This window comes from Nicotiana sylvestris, chromosome 2 (genome assembly GCF_000393655.2).
Source record: "Nicotiana sylvestris chromosome 2, ASM39365v2, whole genome shotgun sequence".
In the NCBI taxonomy this organism is placed as follows: domain Eukaryota; kingdom Viridiplantae; phylum Streptophyta; class Magnoliopsida; order Solanales; family Solanaceae; genus Nicotiana; species Nicotiana sylvestris.
In genome coordinates, this window is record NC_091058.1 from 1,756,853 (window position 1) to 1,784,149 (window position 27,297).

General features: G+C 37.0%; 5 protein-coding genes across 5 annotated transcripts; 1 reads left to right on the plus strand and 4 right to left on the minus strand.

The window, feature by feature from the left end:
* Positions 1-16,746: 16,746 nt before the first annotated feature.
* On the minus strand, positions 16,747-17,349 carry LOC138886462 (uncharacterized). Its single transcript, XM_070167573.1, has one exon. It carries the CDS (start codon positions 17,347-17,349, stop codon positions 16,747-16,749), a length of 603 nt encoding a protein of 200 aa, XP_070023674.1.
* Positions 17,350-18,098: 749 nt separating this feature from the next.
* LOC138886464 (uncharacterized) lies at positions 18,099-18,413 on the minus strand. Its single transcript, XM_070167575.1, has one exon. The coding sequence runs from the start codon at positions 18,411-18,413 to the stop codon at positions 18,099-18,101; it is 315 nt and encodes a 104-aa protein (XP_070023676.1).
* Positions 18,414-18,623: 210 nt separating this feature from the next.
* On the minus strand, positions 18,624-19,259 carry LOC104248400 (uncharacterized). Its single transcript, XM_070167576.1, has 2 exons — positions 19,152-19,259; positions 18,624-19,028 (listed from the first exon to the last, which is right to left on the minus strand). The coding sequence occupies exons 1-2, from the start codon at positions 19,257-19,259 to the stop codon at positions 18,624-18,626; spliced, it is 513 nt and encodes a 170-aa protein (XP_070023677.1).
* Positions 19,260-20,142: 883 nt separating this feature from the next.
* On the plus strand, positions 20,143-24,268 carry LOC104248396 (protein NUCLEAR FUSION DEFECTIVE 4). The gene is made up of 3 exons (XM_009804649.2): positions 20,143-20,944; positions 22,401-23,335; positions 23,444-24,268. Exons 1-3 carry the CDS (start codon positions 20,600-20,602, stop codon positions 23,949-23,951), a joined length of 1,788 nt encoding a protein of 595 aa, XP_009802951.1. The 5' UTR covers positions 20,143-20,599; the 3' UTR covers positions 23,952-24,268.
* A 325-nt stretch (positions 24,269-24,593) lies between these two features.
* On the minus strand, positions 24,594-26,692 carry LOC104248398 (peroxidase 55-like). The gene is made up of 3 exons (XM_009804650.2): positions 26,296-26,692; positions 25,438-25,629; positions 24,594-25,343 (listed from the first exon to the last, which is right to left on the minus strand). The coding sequence occupies exons 1-3, from the start codon at positions 26,503-26,505 to the stop codon at positions 24,768-24,770; spliced, it is 978 nt and encodes a 325-aa protein (XP_009802952.1). The 5' UTR covers positions 26,506-26,692; the 3' UTR covers positions 24,594-24,767.
* Between the last annotated feature and the right edge of the window lie 605 nt (positions 26,693-27,297).

Consider the following 27,297-nt stretch of genomic DNA (forward strand, 5'->3'; position numbering starts at 1 on the left):
CATACCCAAAAAATGAATTGCATATAAAACTAGGAAAGAGAATTAATTTGATAAACAAACTAATAGTTTTCGAAGAAATTATATCTCCTTCTCATCTACTTGTTTTTAGTCCAAAGTTATAATGGTTTGGTTAATGTTTGCAATGGAAGATAAGAGTCAAGTTGATAAGAAAAAAAAGAAATATTACAAACTGATTCAATAAAATTGCTTTATATACAACGTAGTTGTTCGTCGGAACCATTCATAATATTTTAACGTCGTAACAAGCTAATCAATTCGTCGGAACCATTCATAATATTTTAACGTCGTAACAAGCTAATCAATTCACCTTTCTTATGGTTATACATATACCCGTTATCTTACCATATATGAAAAAATACAATCAACATCATTTTAACCTTATTCAACAACAGAGGTTAGAATGTAGTTTTCTTGATATTTCTATTCTACTTTACATTTAGCTAACAATGTTACGGGATGTAATCAATGGCCCATTTTTATGTCATATTCCCTATTTTGACAATTCAAATATAACTATACTAATGAGATTTCGAAATGGACAATATTATTACAAAACTTATGCAAACTTTTAAAAAGAAAATGATTAGATAATAGTCTTCATGTCAAGCATACTACTTTGTTAACCAACTGAAACAAACTGAAATTTAAACGAATGGAAAACAGAATTATAATTCCCGAACTTCATTAATTTGTCATGTTGAAGCTTTTCGTGACATGAATTTACAGATATGTACCTGATATTGGAAGCAAAAGAAAATGAAGATGAGAATCAGCAGCAGTAATAACAGTACAACAGCAACAACTGCCCAGCAACAGTAACAACCCAGTAACAGACCGGTGGAGTAGTAATCCCAAAAACAAAAGCTTTAAGCTTTGAATGAAACAACAACCATTAATACTAATTTCAAACAAAGAAAGAAAGCAAAAGATTTTTTTAGTTTTTATTTTTATTTTTGAAAGCTTAAATATTTTTCGGAATTTTTCTTTCTCTTAAATGTTCAGCCCTTTTTTCTTCTCTCTTTTTCTTCTCAGATTCGTGTGTATTTTTTCTTGTCTGTCTGTGTGTGTATTTTTTCTCGTATCTTTTCTGTGTGTCTCTTATTTGTCTCTCTCTATTGTATTGTGTTCAAGACTTCTTCTTATAACCCATCCCATAAACCTTTCAATTAATTAAAATCCATACTTTTTCTCTACCCAACCCATTATCTTCCCACTCATCCCCATTACATTAAATAAACATATCACACCACCCCATTTCATTTTGTCCCCCATGCCTAACATAAAATAATGCAAGATTCCCCCTTTAAATTAAATCTTGTCCCCCCTTTATATTAAATAACCATATCACAACCCACCCCATTTTATTTTGTCCCCCATGCTTCATATAAACAATTACAAAATGTACAATTCCTAAACTACCCCTCTGACCCTATTGCAAATTACTATTTTACCCCCGAAAGTACTATAAATTACCAAACTACCCATCAGCTATAACACATCAATTAATCAAACTTAACCAAAATATAGACAATATGATCAATTTCTAACAATGTTCAAACAACAATATGAACATGGATGAACATCATAACAACAATATCACATGAACACGATTTTAACAACATTTCAACAACAAATCACATGAACACAAATTGAACAACAAAGAACAACTAAAATTTGATTGAACAATATTTTAGCAACAAACCTATTTTCGGATTTAAACAACAACAACAAACAAGTATATTTAGATTTCTAACTTCAATCATATTGAACTTAAAATCAACTACTAACAACATTACAACAAACAATTCTTATATTAAACTTTAAACAAGATTATGAGACCAATTCAAGAAATAATCATAAATGGTAAACAAGAAATCAAACTATACAAATTTCGGATTCAAGATCAACCAAACAAAGTATGAACATGAATGAAAATATTCAATAACAATAACAAACAAACTTTGTTCAAACTTCGAATTAAACTTAAACAAAACAAATAAACATATTCAAATCACTAATCTTCAAATAATCAACTAATCTTTCTTAAATTAAATCCAACGAAACTTATAACAAAGATGCATGATCCAAAAATTAAAACCAAAACATAACTTCACATTAAATCACTAAATTAAAACCAACTTCAAAAAATGAATACGAATTAAATCTATATTAACAACAAACAACGGATTTAAACGATTAAAACTAAATCCTCTTAAAATAAATAAAACAAACTGAAAATAATTAAATTGAATCTTCAACTTAAATCTAACAACAATATAATTAAACTAACAATTTTTATCTAAAACAAAATAAGAAAAATAAAGCAAACTTATGCTAATTCAAAATCTGAAAATATCAAACAAATTATGGACGTAATAGAACTTAGAATAACTAACCGTGAATGACCAACGACGAACATCGAACGAACTCTAAACGAAACCAACGAACTTGGGCATAAACGGACTTGAAGACGACAAAGAAACAAGCATCATTTGAGGTGAAAGATGAAGAAAAACGCAGCAAGAAGCAGCTGGAACGGAGCAGCAGTAGCGCGATGGAGTTGGGCTTCGATGAAGAAGAAACAGCGGCGTCCATGGATGTCGAGCTCAAGCTTGAGCTCGACGAAGAGGACGAAGGCAGACCCGGCGAGAAGCAGCTGAAGCAGAAACGTGAGCAGCAGCAGCAATGGTGAAGCTGAAGACGCAGCGACGCAGCAGCACGACGGAGCGATAGTGGAGCTCGTTTTTGGGCTGGTTTCGAGCAGCTCTCATTGCTGTGTTTTGGAGAACGGAGCAGCTTGGTCATTTGGACTTGAGGTTGAGAAGATGGAAGCAGAAGGACCTCCATGGATGACGAAGGAACAGCAGTAGCAGCTGCAACGACTGGAAGAAAACGCAGCAACAATGGCGGACGTGAAGCTACTCCAATGGTCGTTTGGTTTCGACAACGGGAAATGGGGGGAAAGCAGCCATGGCTGCTCGTGTTGGGGTCGATGGGACGATGGAGAATGTCGTGTGTGTGTGTGTGTGTTGAGGTGGTGGAGGTGTGAGGAAGGGCTGCCATGGATGTGTGCTTGAGAAAGCTTGAGGAAGAAGAAGAAGATAGGAGGGGGCGGATGGTTTAGCAATTTTTTAGGGTTTTCTTCATTTTGTTTTGATTTGTTTTGTAAAATGTAAGACAAAAGGGTTTGGGTATTTTGGGTTATGGACTGGGTCGACCCAGTTCAAAATGGACTGGGTCATAGGGAAGATTGGGCCATTTTTGGGCCTATGGCTTGAAATCGAAGAAGAGGCCCAATTCCGACTTTCTTTATATTTTCGCTCTTTTTTCTTCTTTTATTTCTCTAAAACTAAATTATAAAAATACTTAAACTATTATTAAGAATTAAATTAAGTTATAAAAGCGCAAATTAACTCCCAATAACAATTAACGCACAATTAAGTAATAATTAAGCATAAAATTGTATATTTGGACATTAAATGCTAAAAATGCAAACGATGCCTATTTTTGTAATTTTTAATTTTTGTAAAACAAATTTAATTACTAACAACTATAGAATTAAATCCTACATGCAAAATGCGACATATTTTTGTATTTTTTATTAATTTATCAAATAAACACGCACAGACAAATACAAATAATTATTCAAAATATCACAAAATTGCACACCAAAGAAAAATCATTTTATTTTTGGATTTTTTGGGAGTAATTCTCATATTGGGCAAAAATCACGTGCTTACAGCTGCCCCTCTTTGCCCGAAGACACGAAGGGTTTTCGTGCAAAGATAAAGCGAGCGATTTTTTGCCCATCCGAGTACTCCGTGTGAAGCATTTTTTGAAAAAGATTTGACCGAACCTTTGCTTCAAAGGTTTCCTACATATCCTGGGCTAAACAGGAATCAGGTCAATGTAGTTCGGGAAGTTTTGGTAGCTGGGACTACCGGGGAACTGCATTGTTACTGTTGTTGCATGCTATTACCACTGCTTACCGATCTCCTTGTTACACCATGCTTAAAAGAAAACAAGAATCTAGGCTAGAGTACAATTTGTTTTTGTTGCCTTGCTTCCTTGTCTGCTTGCATTTCTTCCGGTGCTGTTCTTCTTTTGACACATGTACTTGAGTTTGTACTGTGACCTCTTGTTGCAACCTTCTGTTTCCCGGTGCTGGGGATTTTTATTGTTTCCTGCTGGGGATTCCTATTGTAACCCTCTGTTTTATTGTCCTCTGACTTGATTTTGAAATGTATGCCTCTGTTATCTGGGCGGGCTCCCAACTTCAATACTTGAAAATTAAAGACTTGAAATGTATGCCTCTGTTATTTGGGCGGGCTCCCAACTTCAATGCTTGAAATATAAAGACTGAAATGTATGCCTCTGTTGTCTGGGCGGGCTCCCAACTTCAACAACTGAAATGTAAAGACTGATATGTATGCCTCTGTTATCTGGGCGGGCTCCCAACATCAATAACAACTTTAGAAATAAACGTCATTCCTCTCTTCAGGCGGGCTCCTGACTTCAACCAATACATTGCCATTCCTTTCTTTAGGTTGGCAAGATTTCAACAACTTTTTAAAAAAACGCCTTTCCTCTCTTCAGGCGGGCTCCTGACTTCAACAACAACTTTGAAAATAATCGCCATTCCTCTCTTCAGGCGGGCTCCTGACTTTAACCGATACATTGCCATTCCTTTCTTTAGGTTGGCAAGATTTCAACAACTTTTAAAAATGCCTTTCCTCTCTTCAGGCGGGCTCCTGACTTCAACAACAACTTTGAAAATAATCGTCATTCCTCTCTTCAGGCGGGCTCCTGACTTCAACCAATACATCGACATTCCTTTCTTTAGGTTGGCAAGATTTCAACAACTTTTAAAAATGTCTTTCCTCTCTTCAGGCGGGCTCCTGACAACAACTTTGAAAATAATCGCCATTCCTCTCTTCAGGCGGGCTCCTGACTTCAAACAATACAACGCCATTCCTTTCTTTAGGTTGGCAAGATTTCAACAACTTTTAAAAATGCCTTTCCTCTCTTCAGGCGGGCTCCTGACAACAACTTTGAAAATAATCGCCATTCCTCTCTTCAGGCGGGCTCCTGACTTCAAACCATACATCGCCATTCCTTTCTTTAGGTTGACAAGATTTCAACAACTTTTAAAAATGCCTTTCCTCTCTTCAGGCGGGCTCCTGACAACAACTTTGAAAATAATCGCCATTCCTCTCTTCAGGCGGGCTCCTGACTTCAAACAATACATCGCCATTCCTTTCTTTAGGTTGGCAAGATTTCAACAACTTTTAAAAATGCCTTTCCTCTCTTCAGGCGGGCTCCTGACAACAACTTTGAAAATAATCGCCATTCCTCTCTTCAGGCGGGCTCCTGACTTCAAACAATACATCGCCATTCCTTTCTTTAGGTTGGCAAGATTTCAACAACTTTTAAAAATGCCTTTCCTCTCTTCAGGCGGGCTCCTGACAACAACTTTGAAAATAATCGTCATTCCTCTCTTCAGGCGGGCTCCTGACTTCAAACCATACATCGCCATTCCTTTCTTTAGGTTGGCAAGATTTCAACAACTTTTAAAAACGTCTTTCCTCTCTTCAGGCGGGCTCCTGACAACAACTTTGAAAATAATCGCCATTCCTCTCTTCAGGCGGGCTCCTGACTTCAAACAATACATCGCCATTCCTTTCTTTAGGTTGGCAAGATTTCAACAACTTTTAAAAATGCCTTTCCTCTCTTCAGGCGGGCTCCTGACAACAACTTTGAAAATAATCGCCATTCCTCTCTTCAGGCGGGCTCCTGACTTCAAACCATACATCGCCATTCCTTTCTTTAGGTTGGCAAGATTTCAACAACTTTTTAAAACGCCTTTCCTCTCTTCAGGCGGGCTCCTGACAACAACTTTGAAAATAATCGCCATTCCTCTCTTCAGGCGGGCTCCTGACTTCAAACCATACATCGCCATTCCTTTCTTTAGGTTGACAAGATTTCAACAACTTTTAAAAATGCCTTTCCTCTCTTCAGGCGGGCTCCTGACAACAACTTTGAAAATAATCGCCATTCCTCTCTTTAGGCGGGCTCCTGACTTCAAACCATACATCGCAATTCCTTTCTTTAGGTTGGCAAGATTTCAACAACTCTTTAAAAATGCCTTTCCTCTCTTCAGGCGGGCTCCTGACAACAACTTTGAAAATAATCGACATTCCTCTCTTCAGGCGGGCTCCTGACTTCAAACCATACATCGCCATTCCTTTCTTTAGGTTGGCAAGATTTCAACAACTCTTTAAAACGCCTGAAGAGAGGAAAGGGAAGTAGAGAAAATGATTTATGTATATAAGAAATCGAACTAGGAAAAAGATATAATTTCTTTGAAAACTATTAGTTTGTTTATCAAATTAATTCTTTTTTCCTAGTTTTATATGCAATTCATTTTTTGGGTATGCATATATTGTATTTACGGAAAAATGGTATTATTAATCCCGCGTTTATTTTTACCCTTTTAAATTTGAATGACTTGGAGAAATATAATTCTTACGCAAAAAATATAATTTGCAGTTAACATTCAACAATTTATGGAAAATCTATACTACTATTAAGAACATTTTGCGTCCTCATTTTGAATTATTGGAAAACCAGAGCTGTCGCACCTCCTTTTTACATACCCGAGAGGGTGCAAGGGAGTTTTCTCCAATTAAAGGACAGTCGAAACGGGATTTGTTTGTTTGTTTCAGAGTCGCCACCTGGGAATTTTAAGGCGTCCCAAGTCACCGGTTTTAATCCCTGAATCGAGGAGAATATGACTCTGTCTATTTAACAGTCTGCGCACCAGAAATCCGGATAAGGAATTCTGTTAACCCGGGAGAAGGTGTTAGGCATTCCCGAGTTCCGTGGTTCTAGCACGGTCGCTCAACTGTTATATTCGGCTTGATTATTTTGATTTGTAAAATACATTTTTATTGCATGATTTTATTGTTACCGCTTCTATTTATATTTAAAGACCCTTCTTTGAATCGAATCACGCGTACGTATATTCGTGTTATAAATTATATTTTTAAAAACATGCGGAGTTGTGTCACGCGCACGTGTACACAATAAAATAGATAATATTTTTATTATAATAATTATTTTTGAAATTATGCTTTAATAAAATCAAGAACATTCGCCCTTTTTGTATAATTAAGTAGTGAACCTCACATCTCGTTTTTTTATGAAATTAATAATGATATTCTCCGAGGAATCCCTTTTATTAAATATTTGATCGAAGTTGCGCGAACGCATAATCCGAATTGCTTTTAGAAATATAATCAGGTTACGCGAACGTATCCTTAATCACAAAAATATTCTTGATAAGGTTCTCTACAAATTGTTATTATGTGTTGACCGCGAGCCTTGTTTTACACATATGAATCATATACCTCAAATTTAAAGAATTAATGACGTGAAAAAGAAAACAGACAATATGTATCTAAAACTAACATTTTTTCGTGGATACAATATTTGGATGTCCATAAATCGAATCGTGTATAAAATTGGGAAAGAACTTGAAAAGTAAACAAATTAATAGTTTCCGCAGAATCTTCATTGTTTCATTTAAGGCAAACTCCTCTTCTATATATTTTTTTACATAAAATGCCACGATTCGTTTATAAATCCTATGTCCTTCTCATGTATTTGTTTTAGTCCAAAGTTGCAATGGTTTGGTTAATGTTTGCAATGGAAGATAAGAGTCAAGTTGATAAGAAAGAGAACTATTATACAAATTGATTCAATAAAATTACATCACATGCAATATAGTTGTACGTTTGAACCATTCCTAATATTGTATCAACTCACCTTCCACATATGATTATATATATACTCATCATCATGCCATATATGAACATACAACTTATATCAATCTAAACCAAAATCAGATTTTTTACAAGATATACTAATAATGTAATTTCTTGATACTTCCATTCTACTTTACATTTAGCTAACAATATTACGGGATGTAATTAATGGCCCATTTTATGCCATGTTCCCTACCTTGATATTTCAATCATGACTTCACTTAATGAAAATTCCGAAATAGATGATATTATTACAACACTTAAACGAATTTTAAGAGGTAACAATTATCTTATATTCATTACGCCAAACGTACTACTATATTAATCAACTGAAACAAAAACCAAATTTTTAACTAATGAACTTGAACGAATGGAAAACAGAATTATAATTCCCGAACTTCATTAATTTGTCATGTTGAAGCTTTTCGTGACATGAATTTACAGATATGTACCTGATATTGGAAGCAAAAGAAAATGAAGATGAGAATCAGCAGCAGTAATAACAGTACAACAGCAACAACTGCCCAGCAACAGTAACAACCCAGTAACAGACCGGTGGAGTAATAATCCCAAAAACAAAAGCTTTAAGCTTTAAATGAAACAACAACCATTAATACTAATTTCAAACAAAGAAAGAAAGCAGTAGATTTTTAGTTTTATTTTTATTTTGAAAGCTTAAATATTTTTCGGAATTTTTCTCTCTTCTATTCTCTGTCCGTTTTTTCTCTCTATCTGTGTGTGTATTTTTTCTCTCGTATCTCTTTCTCTGTATTCTATGTCTTGTGTTCAAGACTTCTTCTTATAACTCATCCCATAAACCTTTTAATCAATTAAATCAATACTTTTTCTCTACCCAACCCATTATCTTCTCACTCATCCCCATTACATTAAATAAACATATCACACCACCCCATTTCATTTTGTCCCCCATGCCTAACATAAAATAATGCAAGATTCCCCCTTTAAATTAAATCTTGTCCCCCCCTTTATATTAAATAATCATATCACAACCCACCCCATTTCATTTTGTCCCCCATGCTTCAAATAAACAATTACAAAATGTACAATTCCTAAACTACCCCTTCCGATCTTACTGAAATTACCAAACTACCCCTGAACGTATTACAAATTTACCAAACTACCCATCAGCTATAACACATCAATTAATCAAACTTAACCAAAATATAGACAATATGATCAATTTCTAACAATGTTCAAACAACAATATGAACACGGATGAACATCATAACAACAATATCACATGAACATGATTTTAACAACATTTCAACAACAAATCACATGAACACAAATTGAACAACCAAGAACAACTAAAATTTGATTGAACAATATTTTTAGCAACAACAAACCTATTTTTCGGATTTAAACAACAACAACAATCAAACAAGTATATTTAGATTCTTAAATTCAATAATATTGAACTTAAAATCAACTCTAACAACATTACAACAAACAATTCTTATATTAAACTTTAAACAAGATTATGAGACCAATTCAAGAAATAATCACAAATGATAAACAAGAAATCAAACTATACAAAATTCGGATTCAAGATCATCCAAACAAAGTATGAACATGAATGAATCTATTTAACACAACAAACATGACGGATTAAACGATTAAATCAATATATTCCTTTAACACAACTAAATTCTTTAAACAAATAACAAGATCGACGAAGAAACAATTATGAACTTAAACTTGAACTTAACAATACTAACAATTTCTAACAATACATAAACACATGAAACAAATTGAAGAAATAGTTAATTAAATTTCAATTTGAATCTAACAAACAACAAACTAACAAATATTCACTTAAACAATAATACAAACATGAAATGAATATGAAAACAACTAATTAAACTTCTATTTTGAAATCTGAAAATTAATTTTAACAAAGCACATGAACATGAACAAACTAGAAAAAATGATTTCAACGATAAACAACGAACAAAACAAGAATCAAATATTTAACGATTTTAACTTTTAGAAATATAAAAACGAAATATGGACAAAATAAAACTCAAAAACAACTAACCGGAGATGAATCAACGAAGAACTTTGATTGTAAACAAAACGGACGACCAGTGATCGACGACATCGACCAAAACTCATCCATGTACGCGAACTCGACTGGAGTTGACGCCGAAGTGAAGCAATAGTCGACGCAGCAACGTGGTTTGTTTTAACCTCGGCTGCTCGTCGTGCACAGTAGGGTCATGTGGGCTGCTTAAAGCAGACGAAGTGACGAAGGAGTAACAACAGCAGCTACTGCCGTGACGAGCAGCAACGTTTGGTTGTAATGGCTGTTTTAAACAGTCTTTCAAAGCGGACGCATCTTGACGCAGCAGCATTTTCGTTGGTGTCGAAGAAAGATGACGAAGCAGCGGGCAGTCCATGGACGAGCTGGAAGGAGGGATCGTTTACAGTGGGGTTTCCACCATGGGAGGGCAGTTATGGCGAAGTCGGGGCAGTAGATGAAGCAGCAGCTGCGGCGAGGCAGCGATGGCGACGGGGTCTGTTTGGGTTTGTTTGGTAGTGGTTTGGACGTGATGCTGGTGCAGGTCAGCCATGGATGTTGATGGCGAAGCTCAGAGATGACGGGGATGAAGCGGGCAGCGGTGGGTTTCCTAGTTCTTTGGTTGAGGGTTTTCCGGCGATGCAACGGGGAGGTCGACGTGGATGGTGGTGACGTTGGTTGTTCTGGGTGGACGAAGAAGAAGGTAAGCACAGCCATGTGAGGTGAGGTTTGGGGGAAGCCATGGATGACCTTGGAGAAACTTGAGGAAGAAGAAGAAGATAGGAGGGGGGGCGGATGACTTCTTAGTCTTTTTAGGGTTTTTTCTTCTTTTTTCTTTTGTTTTGTGTTGTAAAATGTAAGACAAAGGGGTTTGGGTCTTTTGGGTTATGGACTGGGTCGACCCAGTTCGAAATGGACTGGGTCGTAGGGAAGATTGGGCCATTTTTTGGGCCTATGGCTTGAAATCGAAGAAGAGGCCCAATTCCGACTTTCTTTATATTTTCGCTCTCTTTTCTTCTTTTATTTTTCTAAAACTAAATTATAAAAATACTTAAACTATTATTAAGAACTAAATTAAGTTATAAAAGCGCAAATTAACTCCCAATAACAATTAACGCACAATTAAGTAATAATTAAGCATAAAATTGTATATTTGGACATTAAATGCTAAAAATGCAAACGATGCCTATTTTTGTAATTTTTAATTTTTGTAAAACAAATTTAATTACTAACAATTGTAGAATTAAATCCTACATGCAAAATGCGACATATTTTTGTATTTTTTATTAATTTAGCAAATAAACACGCACAGACAAATACAAATAATTATTCAAAATATCACAAAATTGCACACCAAAGAAAAATCATTTTATTTTTGGATTTTTTGGGAGTAATTCTCATATTGGGCAAAAATCACGTGCTTACAGCAAGGTTTTTAACGAGGCAACTAAAAGGCGTATTGTTAGATATGTGTACTCTTTTTCCTTCTCTAGAATTTTTTTCCCGCTGGGTTTTATTTAGTTAAGGTTTTAACGAGGCACATTATCTGTTGAATAGACATTCAAGGGGGAGTGTTGTAAATAGAATTTTATTTATGGTGAATGTTTATATTTAGAGAGATCTTAGGGTTTGTTACTTGGTGGCTAAGTCACTCTTCCCCTATAAATAAAGGAGTTCTATTCCATTGTAATTGATCCCAAAATCAATAAGAGTTCTCTCTCCCTACTTTTCTCTACAATACTATTCTTCTTCTTTTATTGTTTCATAACAGTTAGAGATTTGTTCAATATCGATTGATATTTTCGAATATTATGTAATAATTATTACTATTATTACCAATCTTTTATATGAAATACTTATCGACTGAACTTTAAAAATGGCCAATAGTGATATGAAAGGACATATATATAGATGCAATCTTGACCTTGATTGAAATAAAAACAAAAAATACAAAATTTATTGTGGAATTTCGTTGTTGGAAAAGGTATTATATAGATTGTTTTTACGTATATGCTTTTATATGATTTTGTGTTTTAGTTCATATCTTTAGATTGCGATAGTTTTCCCTTTTACATTTTTAACGATTTATAGAAAGAAAATTTTAATTGATTATAATATCCTAAATATTAGGACTTTGTACTAAATTCAAATAAGGAATGATTTAATAAGTAAGATTTTAATTGATTTTGAATTCCTAAATATTAGAAAAATAACTTAAATTATAATTTTGTTCAATATGATATATATTTTTAAAGGGCAAAACGGCGAACGACATTTCGCTAAGGGCCTTCGTGCTTTTAATATAGTATAGATAGATTAGTCTTTTCCCGAAAAAATGATATATATATATTTGAAAATAATTTAACTTTAAATTTTTTATTTATCCATATTACTTTAATAAGAAACTTTTATAATCACATTAATGCTATGATTCCACAAAACTTTTACTCTTTAAACTTTAGAATAACAAGTTTTAAAACGTTTTTTCAATAAATTTCGTGCGGAATCAAATTATATCATACTCCCTCCATTTTAGTTTATGTGAACCTATTTCCTTTTTAGTCCGTGCCAAAAAGAATGACCTCTTTCCTTATTTAGAAACAATTTACCTTTACACACAAAATATATGTGCATCATTTTACACCACAAGATTAAAAGTCTTCTCTCTTTTCTTAAATTCCGTGCACAGTCAAATGGATTCACATAAATTGAAACGGAGGGAGTATAAATTAAAACAGAAGGAGTATAAAAATATATAATTAATCTCAATATTTTATATATTTTTTTGATTATTATTTTTATAGCGGCTATACTGTATTTTTTTTTACCTAGTATTTTTGTGCTTGGGAGTTGGGACAGCTTGGGTCCAAGTGGAAGCTGCGGGCTGCGGCTAATCATCAACCCCACATGATATTATTGGCATAGGATCCAAATAAAACGTTTTATTCCTCTATTTTCTGCAACGTCTGTCGGCTGCACGTGGTCAAGAAAATTAATATTGTCCTTCTTCCAATTAATTTCACTCTCTAATTTTTTTTCCCCCCAATAATGTCTATTTTAAAAAGATATTTTTAAGCTTTACGCTTATTAACATCTTTTAGTAGTTTGTTTATAATAGAAAGAATACATTGGATCCACTTGAACCTTGTTTCTTTGGTATACAACAAAATTAAATTATTTTACAATGACAATAACATCTAAATTTTAAAAGAGGCAGTATCATGACTCGTTAATGTCATGCATCCTCTCCAATTTCAATATCTAAATAAAAATGTCCCTTTGACGGCAAACAATACAACTTACTATTTGTCAGTGAAGCAGATCAAGCCACATAAAAGTTCATCTTAAGATCTGTTTGTCTCTTTGCCACATTTCGTGTCCGTAATAGTGGTTATAAGTAATAGACCTAATACTGCTGGATTTACAGCTTATATATTTTTTTTCTTGTTTATATATTTACAGCTTATATATATTTTCTTTCTGTTTTAAGCGGTTAATCCAGCAGTATTAGGTCTATTACTTATAACCACTATTACGGACACGAAATGTGGCAAAGAGACAAACAAATACACACACACAACAACAACAACAACGACCCAATGAAATCTCATTAGTGGAGTCTGGGGAGGGTAGTGTGTACGCAGACCTTACCCCTGCCTCGAAGGGTAGAGAGGTTGTTTTCGAAAGACCCCTGGCTCAAGAGGACAAAAAGAAGACAAAGATAAAAAGAAACAATATCAGTATCACCACAAAAATCATAAGAAAAAAAGGAATAACATGAAATCCAGAAGAAAGATGCAAAGCAAAAGTGATAACTGGTAAATAGATCCGGCACTGAAAAGCGAAATAGTAAGACACGACATTGCCACTAGCTATCTAGACAAAAACCCTATCAGACTAGTCTAACAACGGTACGAAGTAAGGTAAGACTCAACTACCTCCTAACCTACAACCTTAATACTCGACCTCCACATCTTTCTATCAAGTGTCATGTCCTCGTGTTACACCCTATGTTTTCGTACGTAAGAATACGTCGTAAGTCAATTGATGTAACCTCAGAAATGAAATCATCTTTGAGAGGTTTATAAAGTAAGTTAATCATGTTACCATGGAAGTTACAAATATTTAAGCTCATGAATAACAATTACCAAGATGGTTGAAAGGCTTAGAAGCTAAACGAATTGAAGAGGATAAGTTTTGTCGAAAGTCGACAAGTTTGGTGTTACACCTTGTGCGTCCTAAGATGATGTATAATGAATATGAGACTTGTCAATAATGATTTGAATAAGTGTAAAGTGATAATATGACTATATATGATGTTTGGAAATAAAATATAAAAATTGGAAAAAATTGGATTTAACTTACGGAAAAATCGAGTTAAGATTTGCCTTATAACGAGCCGTTTGAGAAATTAAATCGTAAGATTTATGATGTCATTTTAGGACATATCTCATACCAAAATGAAGGTCTTGGAACCTAGTTTCCAATGCTTCAAACCATTTATTCATACGAGAGAAATATGGGTTTTTAAAATAGGGTCGCTAAGTCACGTTGCCGTACTTTGGAGAAACTGGCAGATTTATAGGCCATGTTGCGACGCCATTTTCTCCTAATCTATTGAGAGTTACTAGGAGATCTTTATATGGAATTAAATATCTATGTCTCTAGTTTCTAACGCTGAAAACCGTTTGTCAATACAATATCAGAGTAGAGAGATACAAGTGTCCGAAGTTGCACTACTCAAGCTGCCAAGCAGGCAACTTACCCACCTGCTTGGAGAATTGAGGCGGTGGGCTTATAAATTATCTTTACCCATTACATTTCGTCAATATACAGAGATATCTTACACCAAAACACTCTCAAGCTCTCTAAGAACTGGTCCAAGATCCCAAGAACAAAACTCAAGAGAAATCAACACAAATCATCATCAAAGGTGTTAAAGACTACAAGAGAATGCTTCTATGATGTTGTGGTGTAATTGAGGGCTATTGTGAGCTAAGTTGAGATAAGGTTTCGAGTTGTAGATGTTGTACAAGGTATGTATAATATCTTCTTGATTGTGCCTAAGGTTAATCTTGTATTGGTTGTGTTGTTTGAGTGGAGACCCATAAGATAGCACTTGAAAGAACGTGGGATATGGTTGTCTTTTTTATTGGACTATTTTGTGGCTAAATATATAGTTTGTAGTGGCTGGAAATTGTAAAAAGTAATTTGATATTGTTGTGGCTGTTGTTGTTAATCTTTTCTAGGTGTTAATTAAGTTGCTTGAAGAAGAAAAGGTAAAAAACAAGTGATTGACGATAAAAATTAAGGTGTTAGATGTATGAGGCTGTTTTGGAAGGCATTTTGTGGATGTTTTAAACTAGAAATAATATGGAACATATAATCATGATGTTATGAAGGTTGTAAACTAATTTATGAAATAAGATTTGGATTAAATTTATATCTTGTTATGAGTAAAAACGAGCTTGCCGCTCAATATGATTGTTAAGATAATCAGATAAACTCATATTGGATTATATTGTTGTTGTTGCTATTATTGGTTATAGTTGTTATTGTTGGGCTGTTGATGAACCTTAGTGGTCTTTGGGATGTATTAGAAAATAGGGGAAGTTGCTTCCCGATTTTCCTTAAGTCATACGACTAGCCAAATACGATGGTACGATATTATATGTTAATGGCATTATCATTTCACTTGTTGTAGAAGTTGTGTTGAGCTTGGTTGAGTAATAAGAAAGATATCATACAGGCATGTTAAAGCTAATCCTTCCTTTTTTGGCATGATTCAAGTAATGATACGTAAACGTAATGCTATTCCATAAGTGGTTCTACTCTTAGTAGTTTATAATATAGTGATACATGCATCTTCATGCATTTACCATTGTGTTACGGCCGATTGGGCAATCATGCATACTAATTTACCACCGTGTTGCGGCCGGTTGGGCAATCATGCATCTTCATTTACCACCTTGCTACGACCGGTTGGGCAGACATGCATCTTCATTTACCACCGAGCTACGGCGGGTCGGAAAGTTACCACTTATCAGTTGGGCAATCATGCATCGATATGGATAATGATTTCAAAGAGGTTATATATATATATACATGTACATATAAATATAATAAGTATACATATACGGTAGCACCTCAGAGGTTCAGGTGATTCTTATATCTCTTCCATTAATGTTGACTTATTATTATGTTTCAGTTCTTCCTTACATACTCGGTACATTATTCGTACTGATGTCCTTTTTGTTATGGACGCCGCATTCATGCCTGCAGGTATAGGTAATCAGTTTGGCGAGCCCTCATAGTACACGAAGTTAGCATCCAGTGAAGGATCGGTAAGACTCCACTTCATTCAGAGTGCAACTGAGTCTATAAGTCATCGTGTCAAAGTTTTTCTACAGACTTATTGTTAGGCAGGGGCCCTGTCCTATTTGATGTCGAATAGTCTTAGAGGCTTTATAGATAAAGGTTCATTTTACAGTATGTCAGAGGTCTTGATGGCCCATATGTATTCATGTTTTAAGTCCAATGGTTTGCTAATACAGTGTTTCCCCACTTACAGTTGTACATTACAAGATAAGGCCATGTTGGCCCATGATAGTTACAAAAAAAGAGTTATAGAGTGGTTCGCCCGAGCCAACACGTCGTTGGGTGCCAGCCACGCCTCCCTAGGTTTGGGGCGTGACACCTCGGAAATCTGAAGCCTCGCCATATCCTGCCTGATCACCTCTCCCCAGTACTTCTTAGGCCGCCCTCTACCTCTTCTCGTGCCCTCCACAGCCAGCCACTCATACCTCCTTATTGGAGCATCTGGGCTTCTCCTCTGTACATGCCCGAACCATCTGAGCCTCACTTTCCGCATCTTGTCATCAATGGGGCCACGCGCACCTTCTTCCGAATATCATCATTCCTAATCTTGTCCATCCTAGTGTGCCTGCACATCCACCTCAACATCTTCATTTCTACTACTTTCATCTTCTGGATATGTGAGTTCTTAACAGGCCAACACTCAATCCCGTACATCATTTCCGGTCTAACCACCGCTTTATAGACCTTGCCTTTGAGTATCAGTGGCACTCTCTTGTCACACAGGACTCCAGATGCTAATCTCCACTTCATCCATCCTACCCCAATACGGTGTATGACATCCTTGTCGATCTCCCATCCTTCTTGGATAACCGACCAAAGGTACTTGAAGCTGCCTCTACTTGGGATGACCTGTGAGTCAAGCCTCATATCTATGCCAACTTCCCCCGGCTCAGCGCTGAACTTACACTCCAAATATTCCGTCTTCGTCCTGCTCAACTTGAAACCCTTAGACTCAAGAGCCTGTCTCCGAACTTCCAGCCTCTCGTTAACACTGGTTCGCGACTTATCAATCAGAACTATGTCCTTGGCGAATAGCATGCACCATGGCACCTCCCATTGAATATAGTGTGTTAGCGCGTCCATCACCAGGGCGAACAAGAACAAACTGAGCGTAGAACCTTGGTGTAACCCTATAACAACTGGAAAATGTTCAGAGTCGCCTCCTACTGTCCTTACCGAGTCTTAACCCCATCATACATGTCCTTAATCGCCATATGTAGGAAACCGACACACTTTTTGCTTCCAAGCATCTCCAGAGAACTTCTCTAGTAACCTTGTCATATGATTTATCTAGGTTAATAAACACCATATGCAGGTCCTTCTTCCTATCTCTGTACTTTCACCAACCCCCTAACAAGGTGTATAGCTTCTGTAGTAGAACGACCCGGCATGAACCCGAACTGGTTGTCGGATACAGACACCGACATCCTCACCCTCGCTTCAACCACCCTCTCCCACACTTTCATGGTGTGACTCAGTAATTTGATACCCCTATAATTGTTATAACTCTTGATATCACCTTTGTTCTTATACAATGGAACCATCATACTCCACCTTCACTCATCCGACATCCTCTTTGCCTTAAAAATAACATTGAACAACCTAGTCAACCACTCCAAACCTGCTCTCCCTACACACTTCTAAAATTCCACTGGAATCTCGTCAGGCCCGGTCGCTTTGCCCCTACTCATCTTACTCATAGCTCCCACGACCTCCTTAACCTTGATGAGCATGCAGTACCCAAAGTCACGGTGACTCTCGGAATGCTTCAATTCACCTAACACAATATCCCGATCCCCTTCTTCATTCAGAAGTTTATGAAAGTAAGTCTGTCATCTCCTCTTAGTCTGGGAATTTTCCATCAATACTCTACCATCGTCGTCCTTGATGCATCTCACTTGGTCCAAATCCCGAGCCTTCTTCTCTCTCAACTTGGCCAGCCGAAATAACTTCTTCTTCCTGCCTTTTTTCCCTAGTTCCTTGTACATACGACCATAAGCTGCAATCTTAGCCTCCGTGACCGCCAGCTTAGCTTCTTTTCTAGCTATCTTATACCTCTCTATGCACACTCGCATCTCCTTCTCACTTTTGCTCCTCACTAACTTCAGGTACGCCGCCTTCTTCGCTTCTACCATACCTTGGACCATTTCATTCCACCACCAGTTTCCTTTGTGTCCGCCAGAGATGCCAGTCGAGACCCCTTACACCTCTCTCACAGCCTCCCTTATGCAGTTTGCTGTCATAGACCATATAGTGCTCGCTTCACCATAGCTCCTCCAAGCTCTCACAGCCGACAACTGCCCCTCTAACTCTTGGGCTTTATCCTTAGTTAAGGCTCTCCACCTGATTCTCGGTCTTCATCGAGCATACCTTTTCCTCCTCTTTAACATAATACCAATGTCCATCACCAAGAGTCTATGCTGCTTCGCGAGTATCTCACCTGGAATCACCTTGCAATCCTTGCATAACCCTCTATCACACCTCCTGAGGAGGAGATAGTCAATCTGAATCTTCGCCACCGCATTTTGAAAAGTGACCAAATGCTCCTCCCTCTTCGAAAAGGTAGAGTTCGCAATCACCAACCCAAAAGCCTTAGCGAAGTCCAACAATGAGGTACTTCCTCCGTTCCTCTCCCCAAAACCGAAGCCTCCATGCACCTCGCCATAACCACCTATGGTCGACCCAATATGACCACTGAAATCCCCTCCTATGAATAGCTTCTCAGTAGGCGGAACCTGGCGCACAATCTCATCTAACCCCTCCTAGAAACATCGTTTAACCTCTTCATCTAGGCCCGCATGTGGCGCATAGGCGCTAACAACGTTTAAAGTGTACTCTCCAACCACCAACTTAATAATCATCAATCTATCATTCACTTGTCTAACCTCAACCACAAACTCTCTAAGTTCCCTATCCACCAAGATACCCACTCTATTCTTACCTTTCTCGACTCCTGAGTACCAAAGTTTATACCCGTCCGCGTTCCTCGCCATCGACCCTATCCATCTTATCTCTTGAACATACGCTATATTGACCCTCCTCTTCTGGAGGATCTTCGCCAACTCTATAGACTTTCCCGTCAATGTGCGTACGTTCCATGACCCAATTCTCAACCAATGGACTCACTTGTTCCCTTTATATATATATATATATATATTTCATTATTCATTTAAGAGAATAGCTTTATTAATACTGTGATGATCAATATAAAAATTAATTCTCATATTTATAAAAAATCAATAAATACAAGATACATATATTTTATACAACTTTTGTAATCATCAAACATTACTGTGTCTGTAACTTACTAGAGGCTCGGAAAACAAAAGGAATATGTGTACGAACGAGATATCCAGCAAACAAAAGGATTCTTTTCATAACTCCAAATGTTCCATACTAACGTATTCGAGTCCATAACCATGTGTTTTAATGCACGAGATCTTGTAGCACTTACCAATGAGGTCCCATCGATTAATATTACACAAAAGAAATTAATTATAGACACTAATATAATTAAAATCCATTCTTCATAGACAAACTTGAGATTCGTGATCCGGATAAGATCGGTTCACGATCATGGTTCCTTTCCTATCAGATAGGAAGGGTTATAGCACAAAATGTACTTCTAAGTAATTATCCCCATAGATCATATATCTATCTATATACTAAAATAGGCATATACTAAATTACATGATAAATTCAACGATTATGTTCAATTTGACGATGTGGTAGAATGAAGGTGTTCTTGGCCCGAATATTGGTTTTGTTATCAAATAATCATGATTTAGTGATTTGCTTTAATTTTAACTATTAAAGTAAATTATTTAATTTATAAGTGGTTACCCAAAGTTTGCAAATCTCCCGATACAACAACTCAGCATGAAGTTGACGTAACACAAATCCACAGCGCCGTGCCGCCGTCACTACCAGTCCTGGGAATGCAATAGTGCTCTCCAATTTGTTTCTTCTCTAACAAATACTACTATACTGAAAATGAAACATTTTACTGTTATCTTTGAAAGGTCATGGATCATCACAAGAAATGAGTGACGTTTCAATGTTATCTTCTATGCCATATTTTTCTAGCTTATTTAATTTAATGGGCGACAATTTTTCTTTGCTCAAGTTGGCCTTTTTTATTTTTATTGGTTTATTTATATCACCGTAATGCATTATGCATCCAACACAAAACATCATTGGACCCAAAATATAATCTTATTTTATACTCCGATTTTCGTGCTTGTTCTTCATTACAAAAGAAAAAGGTGAAACATAGCCAGGTTCTTTGACTTCCCCCAAGAGAAATTCTAGAGATAATCTGAAAGACTCTTAAATGTTTCAAATGGTTCGTTTGAAAGAGAAACTCTGTTTATTCTTCAACAATAGATGGCTCGTATTCGTTGCAGCAATGTGGATTCAGAGTTTTGCTGGTATTGGATATTTATTCGGCAGCATTTCTCCGATCATTAAAAGCTCTCTTAATTATAATCAAAGGCAACTTTCACGTTTGGGTGTGGCTAAGGATTTGGGAGATAGTGTTGGATTTTTGGCTGGAACTTTATCTGAAATCTTGCCGTTATGGGCAACTCTTCTTGTGGGTGCTATTCAGAATTTTATTGGGTATGGCTGGGTTTGGCTCATCGTCACCGGTCGATCTCCTATTCTCCCCTTATGGGTTGTGAGTACCTATCTCTTCTCATCATCTCTTTAGCCAATTTGTTTAGTGCTGAATTTCAAAACTTTCAATAGTTTATTTCTTTATACTTTATCCCTTTGATATTGTAAAACCCTCTGATGTGATACTGGATCACCTTAAAAAAAGGTGAGTCCAGTGCAATAAGCTCCCGCTATGTGCGGGTTCTGGGGCCGGACCACAAGAGCCTATGAGACCTTGCATTTCTGCAAGAGGCTATATCCACGCGCTCGAACCCGTAACCTCCTGGTCACATGGCAGCAACTTTACCAGTTACGCTAAGTCTCCCCTTCAAATACTGGATCACCTTGTAGTAGTCAATTATCACCTAATTAGCAGGGGCAGAGCTAGTAAGGGAGAAAGGGGTTTAATCGAATTCCCTTCATCTAAAGGTTATAGTGTGCAGATAGGATAAAAATGTAATGTTTTGGTTATATTTAAACCATTGAATCCACTTTAACATAGGAGAAAATTCTAATGTTGTGGTAAAGGGGGTCCAAAAGTTGCTTTGAGTCATAAGTTCAAGTCTCAACTATGACATTCTAATACATTTTGAATCTCCTTATATAAATTCCTGGCTCTACCACTGCTATTTAGGATGCGATGCTCTAATCGAGTTATGAGGTTACTATTGGTAGTATCAGGGGTTTATAAGTCTATTGATGTCTCATTTCTGTCTTCTGAATTGCAATTTTGCTTCTAGAGTATCACACTTTCAGTTCAAATTTGGTCTTGGTGCTCCTGAATTATGCAATTTGATCAATGCACTAGTTGCAGTCATCAACTTACTATTAGGGTATTTGATTTGCTTTTTCTGAAATTTAAGGCCTTGAACTCAGGTAGGCAAGAAGAACCTGCTACTCTATCTACCTGAGTTTCATCAATCTGATATTGTTCTTGTCTGACATTTCTATTTCTGAAGAACTTCAAATATAACTAAAGTTACAAGTCTGGATTAAGGCTGAAGTGCAATGGGTTTTACTTGTGAACCAAATAATTATCAGCTTGCCTTCTCTTCACGATTTTATCAGCATGAAACTCCATCATCTATCATTTCCTCTCGGAGTGTAATTAGTGAAGACGAAGATTGCATGTCTTTGAATGAATGAAGGAGAACAAAACTGAACCGAAGTCTACCATTTTCCTAGTATGCATGGGCAAGAACTGCTTGTTTTCTCCTTATCCAAAAAAAAAAAGTGCTTGTTTTCTGTTGTGTAGCTGAATGCCTTTCTCGAAATATGTCTGGTCACTCACCCGAAGATGTTATTCACTACTATTTTGTTTGATGGATCAAATCGTTTATTTACTGACTGCTATAAACAATTTGGGCCATATCCATGGGATATTTGCATAACTTGTATGTGTTTCTTTTAGATCACTACCTTGGCATGTACTTCTAGTTTTGTCTGATAATTGACTTATTTCAGCTATTTCTCTGCAGATGTGCATTCTTATATTTATAGGTACAAATGGCGAAACCTACTTTAATACAGCCGCACTTGTCTCATGTGTGCAAAATTTCCCTAAAAGTCGCGGTCCTGTTGTGGGAATACTTAAGGGGTTCGCTGGCTTGGGTGGTGCAATTATGACTCAGATATATGCGCTAATCCATTCCCCAGATCATGCTTCCCTTATATTTATGGTTGCCGTTGGACCTGCAATGGTGGTTATTGCTCTCATGTTTTTAATCAGGCCTGTTGGTGGCCACAGACAAGTCAGACCTTCTGATGGATTCAGCTTTTCATTAATTTACAGCATTTGCATTATTTTGGCTTCTTACCTGATGGGTGTCATGCTTGTTCAAGACCTTGTTGACGTGAGTCACACCATCACTACAATCTTCACAGCTATTTTATTCGTTCTATTGGTAATCCCGGTGGTGATTCCCATCTCCTTGAGCTTCTCTCAAGCAACAAGAGGACCATCAGAAGAGGCTCTTCTATCCGAGTCACAAAAACAAGATCCTGGTGTATCTAAACATAATGATGATCAGGAAATTATATTTAGTGAGGTTGAAGATGAGAAGCCTAAGGACGTAGACTTGCTTCCAGCATTAGAAAGGCAAAAAAGAATTGCCCAACTGCAAACAAAACTAGCTCAAGCAGCCGCAGAAGGAGCAGTGAGGATCAAAAGAAGGCGGGGCCCCCATAGAGGGGAGGACTTTACCTTAATGCAGGCTTTGATAAAGGCAGACCTTTGGATTATATTTTTCTCACTACTTTTAGGATCTGGATCTGGTTTGACTGTGATTGATAACTTGGGTCAGATGAGCCAATCTTTAGGATATGATAACACACATGTATTTGTTTCCATGATCAGCATATGGAACTTCCTCGGTCGTATTGGGGGTGGATACTTTTCTGAAATAATTGTGAGGTACATGACATTTGCTTCTTACATATTGACGATATTGACTGAACTTTACAATGTTCTTCATTTCAATGAATATTTTTCTCATACAACCTTGTCCTATTGACAAAACAGGGATTACGCCTACCCAAGACATGCAGCCATGGCTGTTGCCCAAGTTATAATGGCATTCGGGCATTTCTTCTTTGCTATGGGCTGGCCAGGGGCTATGTACATTGGTACTCTTCTGGTCGGGCTCGGGTATGGAGCTCATTGGGCTATTGTGCCAGCTGCTGCTTCTGAATTGTTTGGCTTAAAGAATTTTGGAGCTTTGTACAATTTCCTCACTGTTGCGAACCCAGCTGGTTCATTAGTATTCTCAGGTATTATTGCTAGTAGCATATATGACAGTGAAGCTGCAAAGCAAGCTCAAGAGCGTCATCCCAGCCAATGGAATGGGGCATCTATTTTGTCAAGTTTTCTAGCTGTGGAGGAACCTCTAAAGTGTGAAGGTGCCATATGCTTCTTCTTGACTTCCTTAATACTATGTGGACTCTGCATTATTGCTGCTTGTCTAAGCATGATTCTAGTTTATCGAACAAAGGCTGTATACAATCAGCTTTATGGAAAATCTCGTACATAATCCATCACTCAAGTGAAGCTTGGATAGAAGTTTGAGTAATTTGCACAGATACTCTCAACCAGCTTATGGATCCAAGCATTTCACTGAGGTGACATTGTTAGCCATTACCAGAAAACATCCTCCTGGATGAGAGCAAGCAACAATGGCGATGGCGCAACTGATTTTTTTGGTGTTAGAAGCTGTTCCTCGTACTGTGATATAAATGTTTGATTGCAATTCTTGATTGGTGTATATTTTGCTTTGTCTTTGAAACTTGAAATTGTTATATTCTGGTTGTCAACCATCATTTATTGAATGAGATCTTCCATTTTTTTAAACTTTATTTCTTTAAATTATCCTTGCACCAAGTTCTTTTAACGGGTGAAAAGCTTTACACTGCACAACGCAGTGACATTGACCGCTTACTATGTTCTGAAGAAAGTTGTGAATCGTGATAGCTGATGGTAATGGCGTCTAGCTAAATACCAGTACCATGAGATACAAGCAGATTAACTATGTTCATGCTTGTGGATGATGCAAATTATTGCACCAGGTGCAGGTCAAGATTAAAGTCAGTAACACAGATTGGATTAGGGTATCTTTATGTTAAAACTTGTTGCTTGTCTCAACTCACTAATTATACTGTTCATATGGTTCCACTCAGCTCATATAAATGTCTAGTATAAGAATTATTGCAAAACTCAAAACACGTGATTTATTTTGCAAGTTACATCAAATATATTGCCAAAAACAAATTATTTTAACTTTTCGGACTTCTAACATGGATTTACAAAGTAGTAGCAGTTGTTCCTTTCGTTGAAAGCTAGAACTTGGGCCTCATGAGTTGAACCTGGTGCAATCCAGTCTTATTTCACCTTGATTACCAGTTTTGACATCAACTCTTCCTAGTTTTCTCATTGCAGTGACAAAAGCTCCATTAAAGTCGAAAGCATTATTAGCAAAATCATTAACAGTGCGTTGAGACGCTTCATCAGTGAAGAGCACCTGATCTGAGGTGAACAAACCCTTTCCTCCAACCAGATTCTTGTAATACTCATTGTCAAATGTTCGCGGAGTCACAGGATCCATGTTTATAGCAATGGAAGGATCTACTTTTTGAGGGCACATTTGCATTAGTTGTTTAGCATATTCGGGATCCAAAGAAGGGTCAACGGGGTTGGACGAGGTAAACGAGTAGAGACGGTTTGCAAAACGGTCACAGTGAGAGAAGCCAAGTGTGTGAGCACCAGAAAGAGCTATCATGTCAAACTGGCTGAGATTGTGGTTGGCAAACATAGTTGTTAGTTGATTGAGATTGAATTGAGGTTCTGGCAATTTTCCAGCAACCCGAGATGCCTTGGAGATGAGCCCATCGCGACGTCCCAATTCTACATTGTATGCAGGGCCTCCTGCCTGAATGTTTTCACCAGAAGAAATCAACAAGTCAAGTGACAGTTTACATTTTAAGGTAAATCAAAGAGAAAATGGTTTCTCTGTCCTCTATTACCAGCACTACAACATCTCTGGTGGCGATAGCTAAAATATCTGCGCATGATACTACTCCAGGGCACTGAGCCTCTACTGCTTCTTTTGCCTTTATTACAGTGTCAAAGCCATCTCCTGCAAGGGAAATATTATCTGAAGAATCTTTTTCCGCGTCTCCATTTGGTGAAGCTATGAGAACAGAGGCGTCACATCCCTGAGCAATATGAAAAAGAGAGAAATCTTGATCACTTGAAACTCTACTGGACTTGCCAAATCAGTTAGCATACTGAAATATTTTTCTCATCAGTATATTCTATCATATAAAATTTGTAAACTTCCCAATCTTCTTACCTTGAAAGCTAAACCACCTTGATGAGCTTTATATCATCATCCAAAGACAAGAAATTAACAATTTTGTGAAGATGAAGAATGTCAATCTTAGTTCTTTAGCAAAAATGATGTTAAAATATAGTATTGTTAGTTGGTTCATAATTATCTCAGTTAGAGAAAACCATGCATAATTGTTAGTATTTCGACTTCCTTGCACCTAGTATCCTGCGAAACCTGTTGCTGAATGTTGGTGGTGGGAGCTATTGAAAAAAAAAGGGCAGCCCGGTGCACTAAGCTCCCGCTATGCGTGGGGTTCGGGGAAGGGCCGGACCACAAGGGTCTATTGTACACAGCCTTACCCTGCATTTCTGCAAGAGCTTGTTCCACGGCTTGAACCCATGACTTCCTGGTCATATGACAGCAACTTTACCAGTTACGCCAAAGATTTTGTGGGGGCTATTCAAAGTATAGAATAATTCTCTTGATTCTTATATGTTGTGAAAACATTATTCTCAGCAATCAAAATTGTTGGAGAAGATTAGGCTGTTACCTCAACAAAACAATCATGGAAAAAGAGACGCAGCGTTGCCGGAATAGTGACAAAAGTCTGGCTGAACTTTGTAGACACAGCCTGTTGAACTATGAATTCCACATTTGGACAAGTAAAACCATAGAAGTTCTCTACTAGTTGCCCTTCAGCTCCACTCACAATAATTATGACTGCCACAATCAACACATACAAGCCCCTCCTTCTCTCCATTTTTCACTTTCTTGATGAAAATTTGACCCTTTCTTTCTCTTTACTTTTCCCTCTCTACCATCCAGTGGCTGGTAGAAACAGAACAAACTTGTGCATTTATACTAAAAGTAAAGTATTGAGGAAGGTAGATGAAGGCTGATTCTTGTACCACTATTTGTTATAGGCCGTTATACTTGTTCCAAGTTCAAAAGGTCTAACATTTATAGTTGTCCTAGTTCTATTCACCTGACGTAACCGGTAAAGTTGTTGCCATGTGATCAGGAGATTACGGGTTCACGTGGAAACAACCTCTTGCAGAAATGTAGGGTAAGGCTGCGTACAATGGACCCTTGTGGTCCGGCCCTTCCCTGGACCTTACGTATAGCGGGAGCTTAGTGCACCGGGTAGCCCTAGTTCTATTCACTTGTACCTAGTGTTTACACCGAACCAATTAACACATGAAACCTGTCTTTTGTATGCATTTTAGTCACTGACCATGGTTATTTTATATATATATATATATTATAGCACCTCAATCTGTCTCTTATTCGTGGTAAGCTAATGTGGTTTGGTATAAACGCGAGTAAATATTTTATGAGTGTGAGGGTAGAGCTCCATTTAAAATAAGCAGCTCACCCTATTAAGTAGCTCCACGTGACTATTTCCATCATCATACTTCATACATATTTCCTTAATTAGCCTCTTTAAGTATAAGAGGTTAATTCTAGTTCTTTTCACTACACTACATTTGTGTTATGAAAAATGTAAATTATTTACGGATGATCGAACCAGTCAGATCTGACGGCTGAGGGA

Coding starts and splice junctions, on each gene's coding strand:
- LOC104248400 (XM_070167576.1), bottom strand. CDS start 19,259: ATGGCGAGGAACGCGGACGGGTATAAACTTTGGTACTCAGGAGTCGAG. Junction 19,029..19,151: donor TTAGAGAGTTTGTGGTTGAG/GTTAGACAAGTG, acceptor CGATGTTTCTAG/GAGGGGTTAGATGAGATTGT.
- LOC104248398 (XM_009804650.2), bottom strand. CDS start 26,505: ATGGAGAGAAGGAGGGGCTTGTATGTGTTGATTGTGGCAGTCATAATT. Junction 25,630..26,295: donor TCCATGATTGTTTTGTTGAG/GTAACAGCCTAA, acceptor CATATTGCTCAG/GGATGTGACGCCTCTGTTCT. Junction 25,344..25,437: donor CCAGAGATGTTGTAGTGCTG/GTAATAGAGGAC, acceptor GAAAACATTCAG/GCAGGAGGCCCTGCATACAA.
- LOC104248396 (XM_009804649.2), top strand. CDS start 20,600: ATGTTTCAAATGGTTCGTTTGAAAGAGAAACTCTGTTTATTCTTCAAC. Junction 20,945..22,400: donor CTATTCTCCCCTTATGGGTT/GTGAGTACCTAT, acceptor ATTTCTCTGCAG/ATGTGCATTCTTATATTTAT. Junction 23,336..23,443: donor TTTTCTGAAATAATTGTGAG/GTACATGACATT, acceptor TTGACAAAACAG/GGATTACGCCTACCCAAGAC.
- LOC138886464 (XM_070167575.1), bottom strand. CDS start 18,413: ATGGTCCAAGGTATGGTAGAAGCGAAGAAGGCGGCGTACCTGAAGTTA.
- LOC138886462 (XM_070167573.1), bottom strand. CDS start 17,349: ATGGACGCGCTAACACACTATATTCAATGGGAGGTGCCATGGTGCATG.